General features: G+C 42.2%; 1 protein-coding gene across 1 annotated transcript in view; it reads left to right on the forward strand.

Moving 5' to 3' along the window:
• Window positions 1-4,750: 4,750 nt before the first annotated feature.
• SMYD3 (SET and MYND domain containing 3) overlaps window positions 4,751-14,014 on the forward strand; it is a 433,339-nt gene continuing 424,075 nt past the window's right edge. The window contains exon 1 of the mRNA XM_030036115.2: window positions 4,751-5,236. Coding sequence (XP_029891975.1) covers window positions 4,995-5,236 — 242 coding nt within the window. The 5' untranslated portion in view covers window positions 4,751-4,994. The remainder of the gene's footprint in view (window positions 5,237-14,014) is intronic.

Genomic DNA, 14,014 nt, shown 5'->3' on the forward strand with positions numbered 1-14,014 from the left:
TTTCCTGTCTTTGTGATCTTGGATGAGATGAAGGTTACAACATGCATACAACATACTTAGTAGAAGGTCTGCAGTATAGCATATTCCTTCAATTATTTCCAGGCCGTGGGGTTGTGGTTTCTTTTTTTTTTTTTTTCCTTTCTTCTTTCTCTCCCTCCCCCCCCAAGACCAATTTAATTCATGAACATGTAAAACATGAACCCCACATAATATATTTATCAAGTATAATTCTTAAGTATTGTTCCCAGTCTTCAAATACTGTTTCTTAGAGGAGTTGCCAAGAAAATGGCTTTTGGCATGCTATATTAAAGCACCAATGTAGCATAGTTGGTATATTGATTGTAACTTCAGAGGTGCTAGGTCTTTTCTAATGGCCCTCATCATTTGTGCCATCCATCTGCCTGTAAAAGAAAATTATGTGACTGTGATGGCAATTGCCTAAAGTTTTACTATTTAACTATATTAAAATTATAGTGAACACAAATAGAAAGAAACTTGGTCCTTATGATGCCCAGTTAATGAGAAATTTTGCCACTTGGAATTAGGAGATCAGTCAAGTTGGATTCTATAGTTTGCTTTTGATCCAGAAGAAGGAAGGGTTTGTGACATTGTTCTAATTAACATGGTAGATGATGTGATAAGGGGTTGTTAAGGTGGAATGTGTATATACTGGCTCCTAGGCTTGTTCAGCATGGATATTTTAATTACAGTTTAGCCTTGCGGGTAATAATGATAATGTTGATAGAAATATCAACATAAAACTCGAGAAACAGATTGTGTGTTGTAGTTTAAGATGTGTGTGATAGGAAGAACCTGAGAAACGTGTTGAATTAGTTGTTCTGGCAGGCTAAATGCAATCTGTGGGGCTGTGGATTGAAAACTCCATCTAAGCTTTGCAAGCCTTTAATTGGCAAAGCTGTACCTTTCTTCTGTGAACACTGAGAAAATGGAAATAACAAGTAACATTTCCAGAAAGGACACAAGTCAGTAGGAGATGTTTATGCACTCACATTGCATCCTTGCTCAATAGTTGCTGCGTCTTTCCTTGTGTATGCTGTTTAACATGTCACTGCTAAAAATAGACACACTGGCTGTCCCCAGCTGATAGAACACAACACACAACAAGCGTACAAAGCCCAAGGGAAATTAGGGGTAGTTAAGATACACCAAATGGAACAGTCAGTTACTCATAATGTAAGCAAGACTTTAACACTTGATGTAGTTGATCCCATTAATAAGACACCGAATTGACAAACAACTAAGAAATTATGCTGATGAATTTCAGAAGCTTGTTTCTGCCATCTGAAAGAAATTAATGTGTTTGAGGCAGGGAAGACTCAAATAAAATCATAGAATCATAGAGTAGTTTGGGTTGGAAGGGACCTTAAAGATCATCTAGTTCCAACCCCCCTGCCATGGGCAGGGACACCTTCCACTAGACCAGGTTGCTCAAAGCCCCATCCAACCTGGCCTTGAACACTTCCAGGGATGGGGCATCCACAACCTCTCTGGGCAACCTCTTCCAGTGCCTCACCACCCTCACAGTAAAGAATTTCTTCCTAATATCTAATCTAAATATACCCTTTTTCAGTTTAAAGCCATTACCCCTTGTCCTATCAGTAGAAAAAAAGAAAAAAAAGTGGAAAGTTTTTGTAAAGTTTGTAGTAAAAAAATCAACAGGTAAAATCTATGTAACTGTGAGTGAAATTTATTATTAATTTGTGCTTAAAATTAAGGGTTAAAAAAAACTCACTTCTCTAGTGAGTTTTTTTTTATTTTACATTTTAGAATCAATTTTTAACTAGCACACCAGCATTGGAAATGAAGTGACCTCATCAAGCGATTCATTCCTATGTGTTCATAAAAGATCTAGCTGTGCTTAGAAGCTTTCTACTAATTATTTGATAGCTATTCTATGCCATTAGTGACATAGACTTTGTACTAACCCAGAATTTAACATTTTTTGTGTTGAGCCATATTTTGCTCCCAGAAAAAATCAGTTTTGTGCCGTGTTGGTTGGAATGGGTATTGCACGTTTATGACTAAAGAGCAAAATCTGGATTATTTCATTACTGCAATTCTTTCTGTAAATTTATGTTGTAAAACATGCCATCTTGAGATAGAGCTAAACTTCCACTACAGTGTCTCATCTACTGGCAGTAAGGAAGCATGACTAACTCAGCAGCATCAGCTACAATTAAGTGGTATTTCCCACAAAGGTGCCTCCATTACATCCCCTGACAGCTGCTTCTGTCCAGAATGTGTCATGCATTTCAAATAGCTGTTGGGAAGTCTGACCTGTCTAGGTCAGTGGATGACTTGGTCATATAAAACCCCCATACCAATAACAGGGATAATTCAACTAAATATAGTCAAGGGCTAATGACTACTTGTTGGAATATATATAGCCATAATATCATTATGCTTTTTAGAAAATTCAGACTGACTTTTCCAAAAACATCTTAGTTGGGTGTTCAGTTGATCGCCATTGCTCAAAGACTGTGTTGAGTGGCCCTCCTAGGCAGACCAGTCTATAAACTGTTGATATAGATATCCAGAATCAGCTTTCCAGGCTCTTCTTACAAACGTTGAAATATCCAACACTGCATCAGTGAAAACGTTTATGCTGTGTTTAAAAGCTTCACTAGAAATCCTCTATTACTCGAATTATGTTCCCCTATCAGCTGAAACGCAATGTCAGCCAAAAGTTGTTCTTGGTCTTCTGTGGGTTATTTTACTGTATAACTTAATGTCAAGCTGATGAAAGCCCCTTTTTTCAGGCACTCATACTTGGGGTTTTGCTAAAGTAGCTGGGCGCTCTAAGGTTGTGATTTTTTTTTTTGTATGTGTGCATGTGTGAAAGAAGACTGTAGTTCCCTCAGACACATTTTTGTACTTTGTGAGATTTTGTTGTGTTACAGGACATGTGAGGGAGAAAACCTGACTTGCAAAACTGAGAAAATTATGAAAGCTACATGTGGTATTGTATATTTGTATTAGCTCTTCCCTGAGTGCACTTTTTTCAGGTCATGGGTAGGACTTTAAGTTGATGCTTTTTTTATATTGTTTGACCATTCATCTCTTAAGTTTATCCACCCAAGAGATAGACATTAACTTCTGTTATTACTGGGTTTGTTTATGTTATAGGTTTTGGGCAATGCCTGCTTAGAAACTGAATAAAACAGCGTAGACAGGGAAATGCAGAAGATTGAATAGGTGAAGGAGTAAAGCATACAAGCCAAATACAGAAGTAGTTGTTTAATATTTTAATAACTGTTAAGGATAATTCTTCAGTACCTCACAATATCACTGTAATTGAACACTTTTAAAAAATTTGCTAGGAGAACTAAAGATATGCATAGTAATGTGTGTAACTATTTGGCTGACAGCCAGATTGCTGTCACTTCTTTTGGTAATGAATTATGTCACTGCAGCATTGAAGTGAATGTCAAAATACATTTTCCTGTGGGAATCTTGTGGCTTGATGTACCTTGGTTCTTCCCAAGAGCAGTATTCTGGATATGCATATTGCCATTTCTGATTACCCTGTTGCAACCTGGATGAAAACAGTTGCAGACTGAAATAATGATTACTGAGAACAAAACTGAGTATGTTTTAGAAATGAAAAGCTGTTTTGCAGAACTGTTAGGTCTGTCTCTCAGTGTTCTTTGAGAGGACGATTCAACACTCCTTTCCAAAACACCAGCCCTAACTCCCTCTAAAGGCATAATACGGAAAACCAGACTAAGTCTATCTGCAGTTTATGACATTTAGCCTGCATCACGTGTGTAAACTCATAAATGAATGAAAGCTACGTAGACCCATATAGAAAACACCTACCATCTCATGGACTTTGAGCATCACCATTTCAGAGTGGTACTCTTAGTTAATCGTGCAAGTGTTTTGCTTTTCCCCTGCCATTTATCTGGTGCCTCTAACTGATGGCTCTGACAAAAAGCAGCTGGTGTATGGGGCACGTTCCCAGTGATACACAGTGCCAGAGCTTGGGTGCCAAGCAGCTCCTGGCCCAGCCATACCTCTCTGTATTCAGCGAGATCCAGAAATATGTTCAGATGCTAGCTCATAAGTAAAATGTCCTGTTTTGGGATGTTTTTTGACAGAATCATTACTGTATCTCTTCCTTTGTGAACCAAACTGTTTAATATTTTGATCAAGATAATGAACTGAAAGGTGTATCATCTTCTGCAATGAACAGATTTACATATGATGAAGCCCTTGCCTGAGATCTGACTTCTCTACGCTAGTTTCAATGTTGCATCAGTGAAGAAAAGTCGCTGACAAACCCTTGGGTTACAGTACAAAATGAGTATGATTTTCCCTTTGTGGTACATTGAAGGATGCAGTGGACTTGCTGCGTTCATGTGCATCAGCTGCCCGGCTTGAGGGGCTTTCTGGTTTCTTGTGGTCCCCTGAAGGATGCAACCTCCACGTGTCCTCATGCCACTTTCATTTTCATATGGAATTTTTTCCATGTCAGTGTTGAGGCTGGGTCAGTATGGAAATGAAGTAGTAATGGTGCTGGACAAGGCTAATGTGGCAGCTGGAACTTCCTCTCACTTCAGGTTTCTTCTGAGGCTGGACTGCAGCAGCTGCTGTGTATCAGAAGTGTCCCCAGTCTCGTGGTTAACAATATTTATGATGAGGCATCTTCTCCCTGCCTCATTCCATTTAAAACCAAACCAACGAAGCCACAAAGTTACAAAGTAACTGAAAAAAATCCAACATACTCCCTATTTGTAATTGGCCATAGAAACACCAATAACCACTTCGGTCAGCATCACAGGGTGCTGGGTTAATGGAAATGTATTATTAAACCCCCGCCCCCCCCCTTCAGGCAAAAGGCTACCCTCTGCCCCGTGGCCTCTCCGTACAGGTGAGAGATCTGGCTTCGGGCAGGAAAACTGAAAACGTCCGCTCTACCCCTGAGGAACAAGGCAAGCCACCTCCTGCCACGGACCTGGCCCACAGCTAAGATGGCGGCGGCTGCGCCGCGTCACGTGGCCGCGGGCGGGGCGGCCCCGCGCTCTCTCTGTGGCGGCGCGTGCGGGCGGATGGAGCCGGCAGCCCTGGAGCGGTTCGCTAGCCCGGGGAAAGGCAGCGGCCTCCGCTCCCGCCGGCGGGTGCGGCCCGGCGAGCTGCTCTACCGCGCCGAGCCCTTCGCCTACGTCGTCACCAAGGAGCAGCTGGGCGGCGTGTGCGAGCGCTGCCTGCGCAGGTACCGGCGGGCGGGGGGACGCCGCAGCCGCCGCTCCCGCCCGGCCAGCGCCGCCCCTTCCGCTGAGGCGGAGCCGCGCCGCGCCGCCGGCCTGGGGTCGCGGAGGAGCGGGGGTGCCTCTCTCCTGGGGCGGGGGGTGACTTTGCCGGGTGTCGGCGGCCGTGTGCTGCGGGGGCGGACGGACTGAGGTGCGCGGCTTGCCGCTTCCTGCCGTTCTTCTTAGTGAGGGCTTTTTTTTAAAGGCTTTTCTGGCAGGGCGTCTCTCCCGGGCGCGGGGAGCTCGGGCCGAGATTTCCTGGGCCAGCTGCCCGCTGTGGGCGGCAGGAGGCGGCAGCGCCGGAGGTGGCTGGGTGCTGTGCCGGTGCTCGGCGCCCTTTATCGCGCCGGGCTGGCCGGTGGCGCCAGCTTCCGCTCCGAGGCCTTCCTCAGGCGGGCGGGGGCGGGAGCGGCACGACGCCGCCGGGTGGCCTGTCGCTTCTGGGGGCGAAGGCCTGACCTGGCCGGCGGCGGTGGTGGGGTAAGGGGCCGTGGCGAGCCCTGTGTGACTGCCGCCGTCCTGCTCAGAATTGCCTGTTGTGATGAGGATGAAGTTCTCATCCGCTGTAGTCCCGCAAGGAAACCATGCGTGTGACTGTGAGCGTGACGCTCTGCCCTGGGCCCTCGTAGGGGTGACGACAGCCGGTTAGGCACCGGCCTTCCTGAAAGAGGCTGCGTGAGGTGGTTGAGTTCACTATCCCCTGAGCGAGTTTATCCTGTGTAAGGAGCATGCGGTTTTGAGACGCGTGCTGAGTAAATGCCTGCCTTCGTCCCCCAAATCCTTACAAGTAAGAACTGACAAACCCGCAGTAGCTTTCTGTGTTTGTTTTAAAAAAAACCCCAAAAACAGCAAAACCAAAACTGTTTCCTACCCTTTACCAGTTTTCCAGCAGGACAGATTGTGATAGACCTGTTTGTAGGAGATCTGTATGTTAATACCTGAAGCATATTGGTAGGTAGCCCAAAACCATGTATAATTACCAAAACTTGAAGAGAGACAATTCAGTACTGCTAGCCTTTGCCTTTTTGTTTTTCTTTTTGGAAGTATTTGATGTTTTGTTTATTGAAACATTCCCAGTGTTTTGCTTCATGTCCTTCCAAGGCATCTCAGCTTCTGTTTAAAGAAATGATAATGTGATTTTAATTTTCACAGAGAAAATTTGACAGTGTTCCAGGTCACACTTGCATCTAACCTCAGCATATTAAAAAAAACCAAACCAAACTGAAGGCAAAAACAACCAAAAAAGATTTTTAGCTAATATATCTGTGAAGTCTGACTCGTGACATCAGAGTCCTTTGGGGTAGCGACTGCCTGTACCTTTTCAACTTTAAGTCGTGAGAGGCTGCAGACTTCAGAAGACAGGCTAAGTGCAGCAACAGGTGGAATGAAAATGAATCTGAAGTGTTTGGATATAGAAGTGTAACCAGGCAAGGTCTGCTGGGAGAGATAGTGATGTTACCAACTGATAGATCATGAAAGGTTATGCATTTGTGAAAGCTTGTCTTTTTTCTAAATAGTGATATCAGCTAAACTAAAAAAGTCAAATAAGGAAGTTAAAAATAATTTTCGACCAATCTAGCTTCCGTTGCAAAATGTACTGTGGCTAGACAGTTTATAGACCAAGACTGTGCAAGCTGACTTCCTTCTTATTCATCTAATTAAAGGCAGATGCTTCTTATTCAACAGACTTTGTTAACTTAGTGATACCATATATCTGTACATAGATCTCTTTTTTTTAATGTATGGAAATTAGAAAAACGGTGAAGTACTGCTGAAGTGGGATGTGGAATCAAACTGTTTCGTGAATCTGGTTTTCATTTAATACACAGTGTCATCTTTGTTCAAAGCCAGGTGTCAGAAAAACCATTACTGTTCATTTCCAGGACTACAGATTAAGTCACATTGTCTTCTACTGTTCCCGTTTTTCACTCTGATCTTTAGGTGGCAGTACAGGAACACAAATAAAAAAAAAAAAAAAAAAAAAAAAAAGGTCTTGTGCTCGACATTGATTTAGCATTTTAGCAATCTTATTCTATAAAATTAATGTTTGAGGCTTTATACTGTGAAGTGTAAGTCTATACTTTTGTCTCCCAGCTTGTAGTAGTAAATGTTGTTGGATGCAGCTTTTGGCTGGGTGAGCCAGAAGATGGGTAAAGATGTGCAGAATATCTTATTTCTGGACTGCCTGCTGAGAAGCAGCATGGTCTCACCAAGATTTGGGGTCACAGACTTGCTGTAGTGCTGACTTACTCTGTGACCTTGGCTGAGTCCTTAACAGCGAGGGTCTGAAGTGGCCAAGCAGGGTAAGAATGGCTGTTGGGGGCAGAGTTTGCTGCTTTGGTTCAGAGAGGAAAGCTTGGCTAGTGCAGTGGTTGTGCTTAGTTTTATCTCAATTAAAGTGAATATTATTTTGGATTTAAAATACTGAAGTGTTTATATGTATATATAGTTAGTGCATTTATCAGTAGAAAGACTAACATCTCTTCCTTAGCTTACTGGGTGTGGTGGGTTGACCCTGGCTGGATATCAGGTGCCCACCAAAGCTGTTCTATCACTCCCCCACCTGTCAGCTGGACAAGGGAGAGAAAATATAACAAAGGGCTTGTGGGTCGAGATAAGGATAGGGAGAGATCACTCAACCAATTACCATCATGGGCAAAACAGACTCAACTTGGGGAAAATTAACTTAATTTATTGCCAATCAACCATAGTAGGGTAATAAGAAATAAATCTCAAAACACCTTCCCTCCACCCCTCCCTTCTTCCTGGGCATAGCTTCACTCCTGGATTCTCTACCTACACACCCCCCCCCAGCGGCGCAGGGGGACGGGGAGTGGGGGTTATGGTCAGTTCATTACACGTTGTCTCTGCCGCTTCATCCTCTTCAGGGGCCGGACTCCTCACACTCTTCCCCTGTTCCAGCCTGGGGTCCCTCTCATGGGAGACAGTCCTCCACGAACTTCTCCAATGTGGGTCCTTCCCATGGGCTGCAGTTCTTCATGAACTGTTCCAGCATGGGTCCCTTCCACAGTGTGCAGTCCTTCAGACAGACTGCTCCAGTGTGGGTCCCCCACGGGGTCACAAGTCCTGCCAGAAAACCTGCTCTGTGGTCTCCTCTCTCCACAGATCCGCAGGTCCTGCCAGGAGCCTGCTCCAGCGCGGGCTTCCCACGGGGTCACAGCCTCCTTTGGGCACCCACCTGCTCCGGCGTGGGGTCCTCCATGGGCTGCAGGTGGATATCTGCTCCACTGTGGACCTCCCTGGGCTGTAGGGGGACAGCCTGCCTCACCATGGTCTTCCCCACGGGCTGCAGGGGAATCTCTGCTCCAGCACCTGGAGCACCTCCTCCCCCTCCTTTTTCACTGACCTTGGTGTCTGCAGGGTTGTTTCTCTTACATGTTCTCACTCCGCTCTCTGGCTGCCGTTTCTGTCTCTGTCCTGCAACTTTTTTTCCTTCTTAAATCAGTTATCCCAGAGGTGCTACCACTATTGCTGATAGGCTCGGCCTTGGCTGGCGACGGGTCTGTCTTGGAGCCGCCTGCCAGTGGCTCTGTTGGACATAGGGGAAGCTTCCAGCAGCTTCTTACAGAAGCCACCCGTGTAACCCCCCTGGCTACCAAAACCTTGCCATGCAAACCCAATACACTGGGCTGTTGGTATTATTTGTATAGTGAAATTAAAATTTTTGGTCAGCTTTACTAGGTCTATGTTGTATGTAGACCAAATGGCAGATTTTGGTAACTGCCTCCCCTTTTGTGATTTCTTCTTACTTCAGAGATAATCCTGTATTTTCTAATGAATAGGTTCATGTTGTTTTTTATAGGTTGGGCTAAAATATTCTGCTATAGCTGAATTAATGAGATAGGGTAGCTGTTTTGAATTATATTCCATTAGCAATTAAAAAGAATACTGTCCTGAAGTAGGATACGTAGTAAAGATTTGCTTGGAAATATAAATTTTGATAAAGAAGTGTTTGTTGACAGTGTGTATTTCTGTGGAAGCAGTGTCTTGAGAGAACACATGACATTGTGTTGCATGATGGTATCTTCTTTGCAAAAGAGTATCTGTAGTGTTAGGGTCAGTGCCTTGCTGAAAATATGCTGTTTGTACTTTTATGGAAGTCTCACGAGTTGAATGGCCAGCATCATCTTCCAACAACTTACTGGGGAAAGCAACAGAAAAGATTCTTCCTCTCATTAACTAAAAATTTTCTGTATGGCTTCTTCCATGCTTTAATACCTCTTTAATGTGGGGTCAGTGGCAGTACAGATTGGTACAGATTTATGTAGCAGAATTGAGGGGGTAAAGAAAGCTGTTTCATTTACAAACTTAAGGGATTTCACTCGATTTGCCATTCTGCTGGGCATCAGTAAAGATGGTGTATAAAGCTAATTGCCAGTGATCCCCAGAGGCTTCTATCATCTCTGTCTGTTCTGGAAAGTTACTATTATGCCTTATTTTTTCTTCTTCTCTGTCCTTTACCTGGCCATCGGGCCATGAAATGACCTTTCTTCCAGTCCCTGGCAATTTAGCTTAATTTAACCTTTCCACAATTGTGTTATATTCAGTGGGTCCCCTTTATTGATATGTGTGGTGACACCCTCAGTAGAACTCGGGCAAGTTAGAAAAGTAGGCTGTCCTTTCATGGGAGCTGTGCTTGCTGTATCCTTGTAGATTTTATTCATCCAGGTGATTAATCATCTTATTCTTGATTATAGTATTTATTCCAGGGTCAGAAGCCAGGCTTGCACTTAGTATAGTCAAGTGAGTTTGATGATTGAATTTTTTAAATTTCCTTAAAAAAGCAAAGTACTGCAAACACTGGAGTTGCTTATATGTTTAGAGTTCTGCTGTTAATGTTACATGAGATTATAGATGATATCAGAATAGGTCAGAAAATATTGATATTTTCAACTTTACACAAAATTTTAAGTTTAAAGGAAAAGACTTATTTGACCTCTTTTTCTGCCATTAATTGGTACTATTTTTAATATTACTTTATTTTTAATTCTATGGTTTATTAGAATTTGCTTTTATGTAGTTGATCAGATGTTCTGTTAAAATCTGGATATAGCCAGTTATTTGTCAATTTAACAAAATAATCCTAAACCAGTACTGACTTTTAGCATAGGACAAATTAACATTGCAAAGTTTGCTTGCACATGCTGATTTATCAGGCTGTCCATTGTATCTGGTGGTGTTGCTTAGTTTGCTCAGCTTGTTAAATCTTTACATGGCTTTTAAAGATGTTCTTTGTCTGATAAGTGAATGCAGAGGTGGCATCTTGGTGCTTGGCAGTTCTCTTCCTCTGTGTATTCGATATTCTATCGGCCATTAATCCCCGCTGATTGAGTTTACTGCAAGGTACATGGTAGTGATGGCACTGCTTGGTTTGACATTCAGATTTTGAATTGAAAATATACCCAGTCTGTTACAGAATAGGAGTCAAAATGAGGGTAAAAGTCAATTATGCCTTTGGTGTTTGTTTGCTTTTTACAGAACATTTCTCATGGGTTGTATTTACAAGAATCCACTGCAAGGAAACTTAAGTCCTGGTTAATGCTTGGGAACAAGTAAACAAACTTTCTAGGGTCTGTGTCTCACAGAAAGTAGGAAAAAGAGGTAACACTACCTATTCTCATTCACTTTTCTTAAGTGTCTCTTTCCATTAAAGGCATAAGTGGTATAACATTTGGAAATAGGCTAATGTACAACATTATATATAGCCTGTGGAATAAAAGACCTAAGTGTTTCTTGTTTGGGTAAGGTCAGAGGTTCAGACTCGGTTAATGGAATAAGAGGAAGTATGGATATGTTTTGTATGACTGCAACTTTTGTAAACATATCTAGAGAGAGGAAAAACATTTAAGTTAGGACTGTTGGTAAGCTAGCCATGGCAGCAGACACTACTGCAGTATGGGAAATACAATCAAGAATTTGGTAAATAGTTGGGCAAAGTGCTAAAACCAGGTAAGTGCTCCTTGCTCTACTTCACCTGGTTTAAAAACAGCCAAATAGACACACCTTTACATTCAGGACTGTGGATTCAGTACTGTGCCTTCAGCACAGACACACTCTTAAATTAGCTGCTGGTTTATTTTATTATTATTATTATTATTACTACATTATATTTTTATCATCATCATGAAAGTTGGCATGCCATTGTTAAGGTATGGAGTGCCTAGGTTAATGGCATCCTGAAAGTACAAAAGTACCATTAAGTTATAACCACGGTGTGGAATATTTTAAGTAGAGAGAAGCAGGGTTTGATTCAGAAAGATAGTGACAAGGGGGATGGTTGTGATTGTGTGATCCTTCATACCACTGTGACCCTGGCTTGGACTACTGCAGATGTGCCTGAGGACAGCTAGCCCTTAACCCTCTAAGCGTACCTCTTTCACCCCAAAACTGGGAGGTCGAGAGAGGAGAGGTGCTCATTATTTTGGCTCTGTAGCAATGAGGATTTCTTCATGAAGGTGCTGTCATTCACCAGCAAACCTAAGATGCTTCCTTAAATGCCAAAGAGAGCATCTCCATTAGCGCAGTGCTTGAGTTCTGCTGCTTCCAGCTCTGCTAGGTGACTAGGAGGTGTGAGCTAAGGGATGCTCTTTCCTTACATGGATAGAAGTTTAGCATATATGAGACTTCCAGTAATGCATGAGGCTGTAAAATCTATACTATCTCTTCTTTTATGTCTGAAAAATACTTCTGTTGCTGGCTGATATAGAGGTAGCTTTAAAACTATGCTAGCTTCTTGAAAACATACATTTTGTTGCTCTAGGTATTCCTGGTGTAGTTGTATTTTGTTCTACAGGAATACTGGAATGTGGAAAACTAATATTTGATGGTACATTCTTTGACTGTTAATTTTCTATCAGTTCTCATCAATGAAGATTGTTAAGTATTATAGCTATATATTTTAGATATAAAACAATATCCCCATTTTATAGTTTGCTTATATAAAAAACTGGTTTTTTTCTTTTGTAGACTCTTGTATTTCCATGAATGTTAATAGACTGGAATAACAAGGGTTTTAAAATTCCTTAAACTTACATATAAAAAAATAATTCTTAGACTTACCACATAGGTGAATTAAAGTTGGTCAGCATGACTTGGTGCCATGAGTTTGTTGGCAATAACATTTTTAAGATGTGAGAAGTATGGTGTATTTTGTGTCCCTTCAGTGACAGTCAGAGTTCTGGACAGATTTCCAGTAGTTTTCAAGATGCATAACCTCATAGGAAGTAGAGGAATATAAACAAATTATATCTGATTAGTGGTAATCACAGTGTGAAAACACTGTGACTATTAGGAGTGGGTATGTTTTTGTGCTTCCAAGGTAGGATAATCCTGGGAATTATATGCAATAACTTGACGTAGCATTTCTGACTAATCAGTTAGGAGTGCAACTGCAGTGCTCTCCTCTCTTAATATATCTGATTTTGTGTCAAGTAAGGGCAAAGAATGTGAAACAAAATTGTATGTGAGTCATGAGCTATCAGAATTTCAGGTTCCATGTAGATGTGTGAGAATGTTTCCCAAGACCTGAGAAATCGCACACCACCACCACCAGAAATGTTTCTATTTGTAGCTGAATGACTAATAGCCTAAAAAAAGCATTTTCCTAAGAAGATACTCTCCCTCCCCCATGTCTTCTTACTGTGATAGTGAATGTTGAAGCAACCTTACAAAGAGCAGTATAGAAATGCTTTTTTCTGTCCTCGTGCCAGCTGGAGCCATAGGAGAAGTGACTTCCAGGCTGCTGTCCCATGCTGCAGGAGAATCTTCTGCATGAGAGAGTGAATAGACTATTGATTGTGGTATCCTGCAGTATATTCTCCAGAGAAGGCCCTGAACTTTCTTGTCTAGAGGAATAAAGCCTGTGGTACAAATTACACTTACAGACTCCATCTCCCTTTCTTTCTGCTCAGAGTTAGGCTGAAGGTGGTGAAGGAGGAAGCTCTGGCATTCAGGATAGCATTCATATTAAGTTGTCCTGGCCTGCCCATTGATTTGGTTTGCCTCTCTCACAGCACCCTTTAGGAGATTCCTGTTTGCTGTTAGGAATATCCCTTGGTAGGTGTTTTCCTCGACTGACTGTTTCTTTCTCTTGGAGATTTGTTTTGGGAGTATAATTCAGGTTCTGTTTGCTGTAAACCCTCTCCTTCCCATTGCGCAGTATTTCTTTCAGTCCTCGCTCCATGCCTCCTTACTGCTTTGGATGCTCTGGCCTTGCTTTAGGCAAGGTGTGGGTCCTTGCCCACCCCCTTCTTCCCTTCCTCCCTTGCCTTGCCATTTCAAGGCTGCTGTTAATGCTTTCTGCTGCCAACCAGGCTTTGCCCCTGTTAATAACAGAAGAAATAGAAAAGGGAGAGGCATTGTTAAAAATAAATTCTCCCAGGTCAAGTGTTTATTGCTGCGTCTGTCAATTATGGAAAACGAAAATTTAAGTTTAGCCATACTTTAAAAGTCCCTAAAGGTCTTACTGTGTTGTGATTTTGTGTTTACAATTTCCATGCTTACACTCTCTGTAATTTGAAAGGTATTATATCAAAAATTCTTGTCAGTCACAGCTTGACAAGACAATTTAAGTTGTAGTCATCTTGTAAATTCTTCTGAATTTAGGCTTTACTATGTATCTGCAATCCATACCTGATACTGTATTTCTTTTCTGCATAGCGCAGCCCATAACATTAATGTTTTAAAATATTAATATATTTTGCATGAATGTTCTGCATGAA

Source organism: Aquila chrysaetos, chromosome 13, assembly GCF_900496995.4.
Source record: "Aquila chrysaetos chrysaetos chromosome 13, bAquChr1.4, whole genome shotgun sequence".
Classification (NCBI taxonomy): Eukaryota; Metazoa; Chordata; class Aves; order Accipitriformes; family Accipitridae; genus Aquila; species Aquila chrysaetos.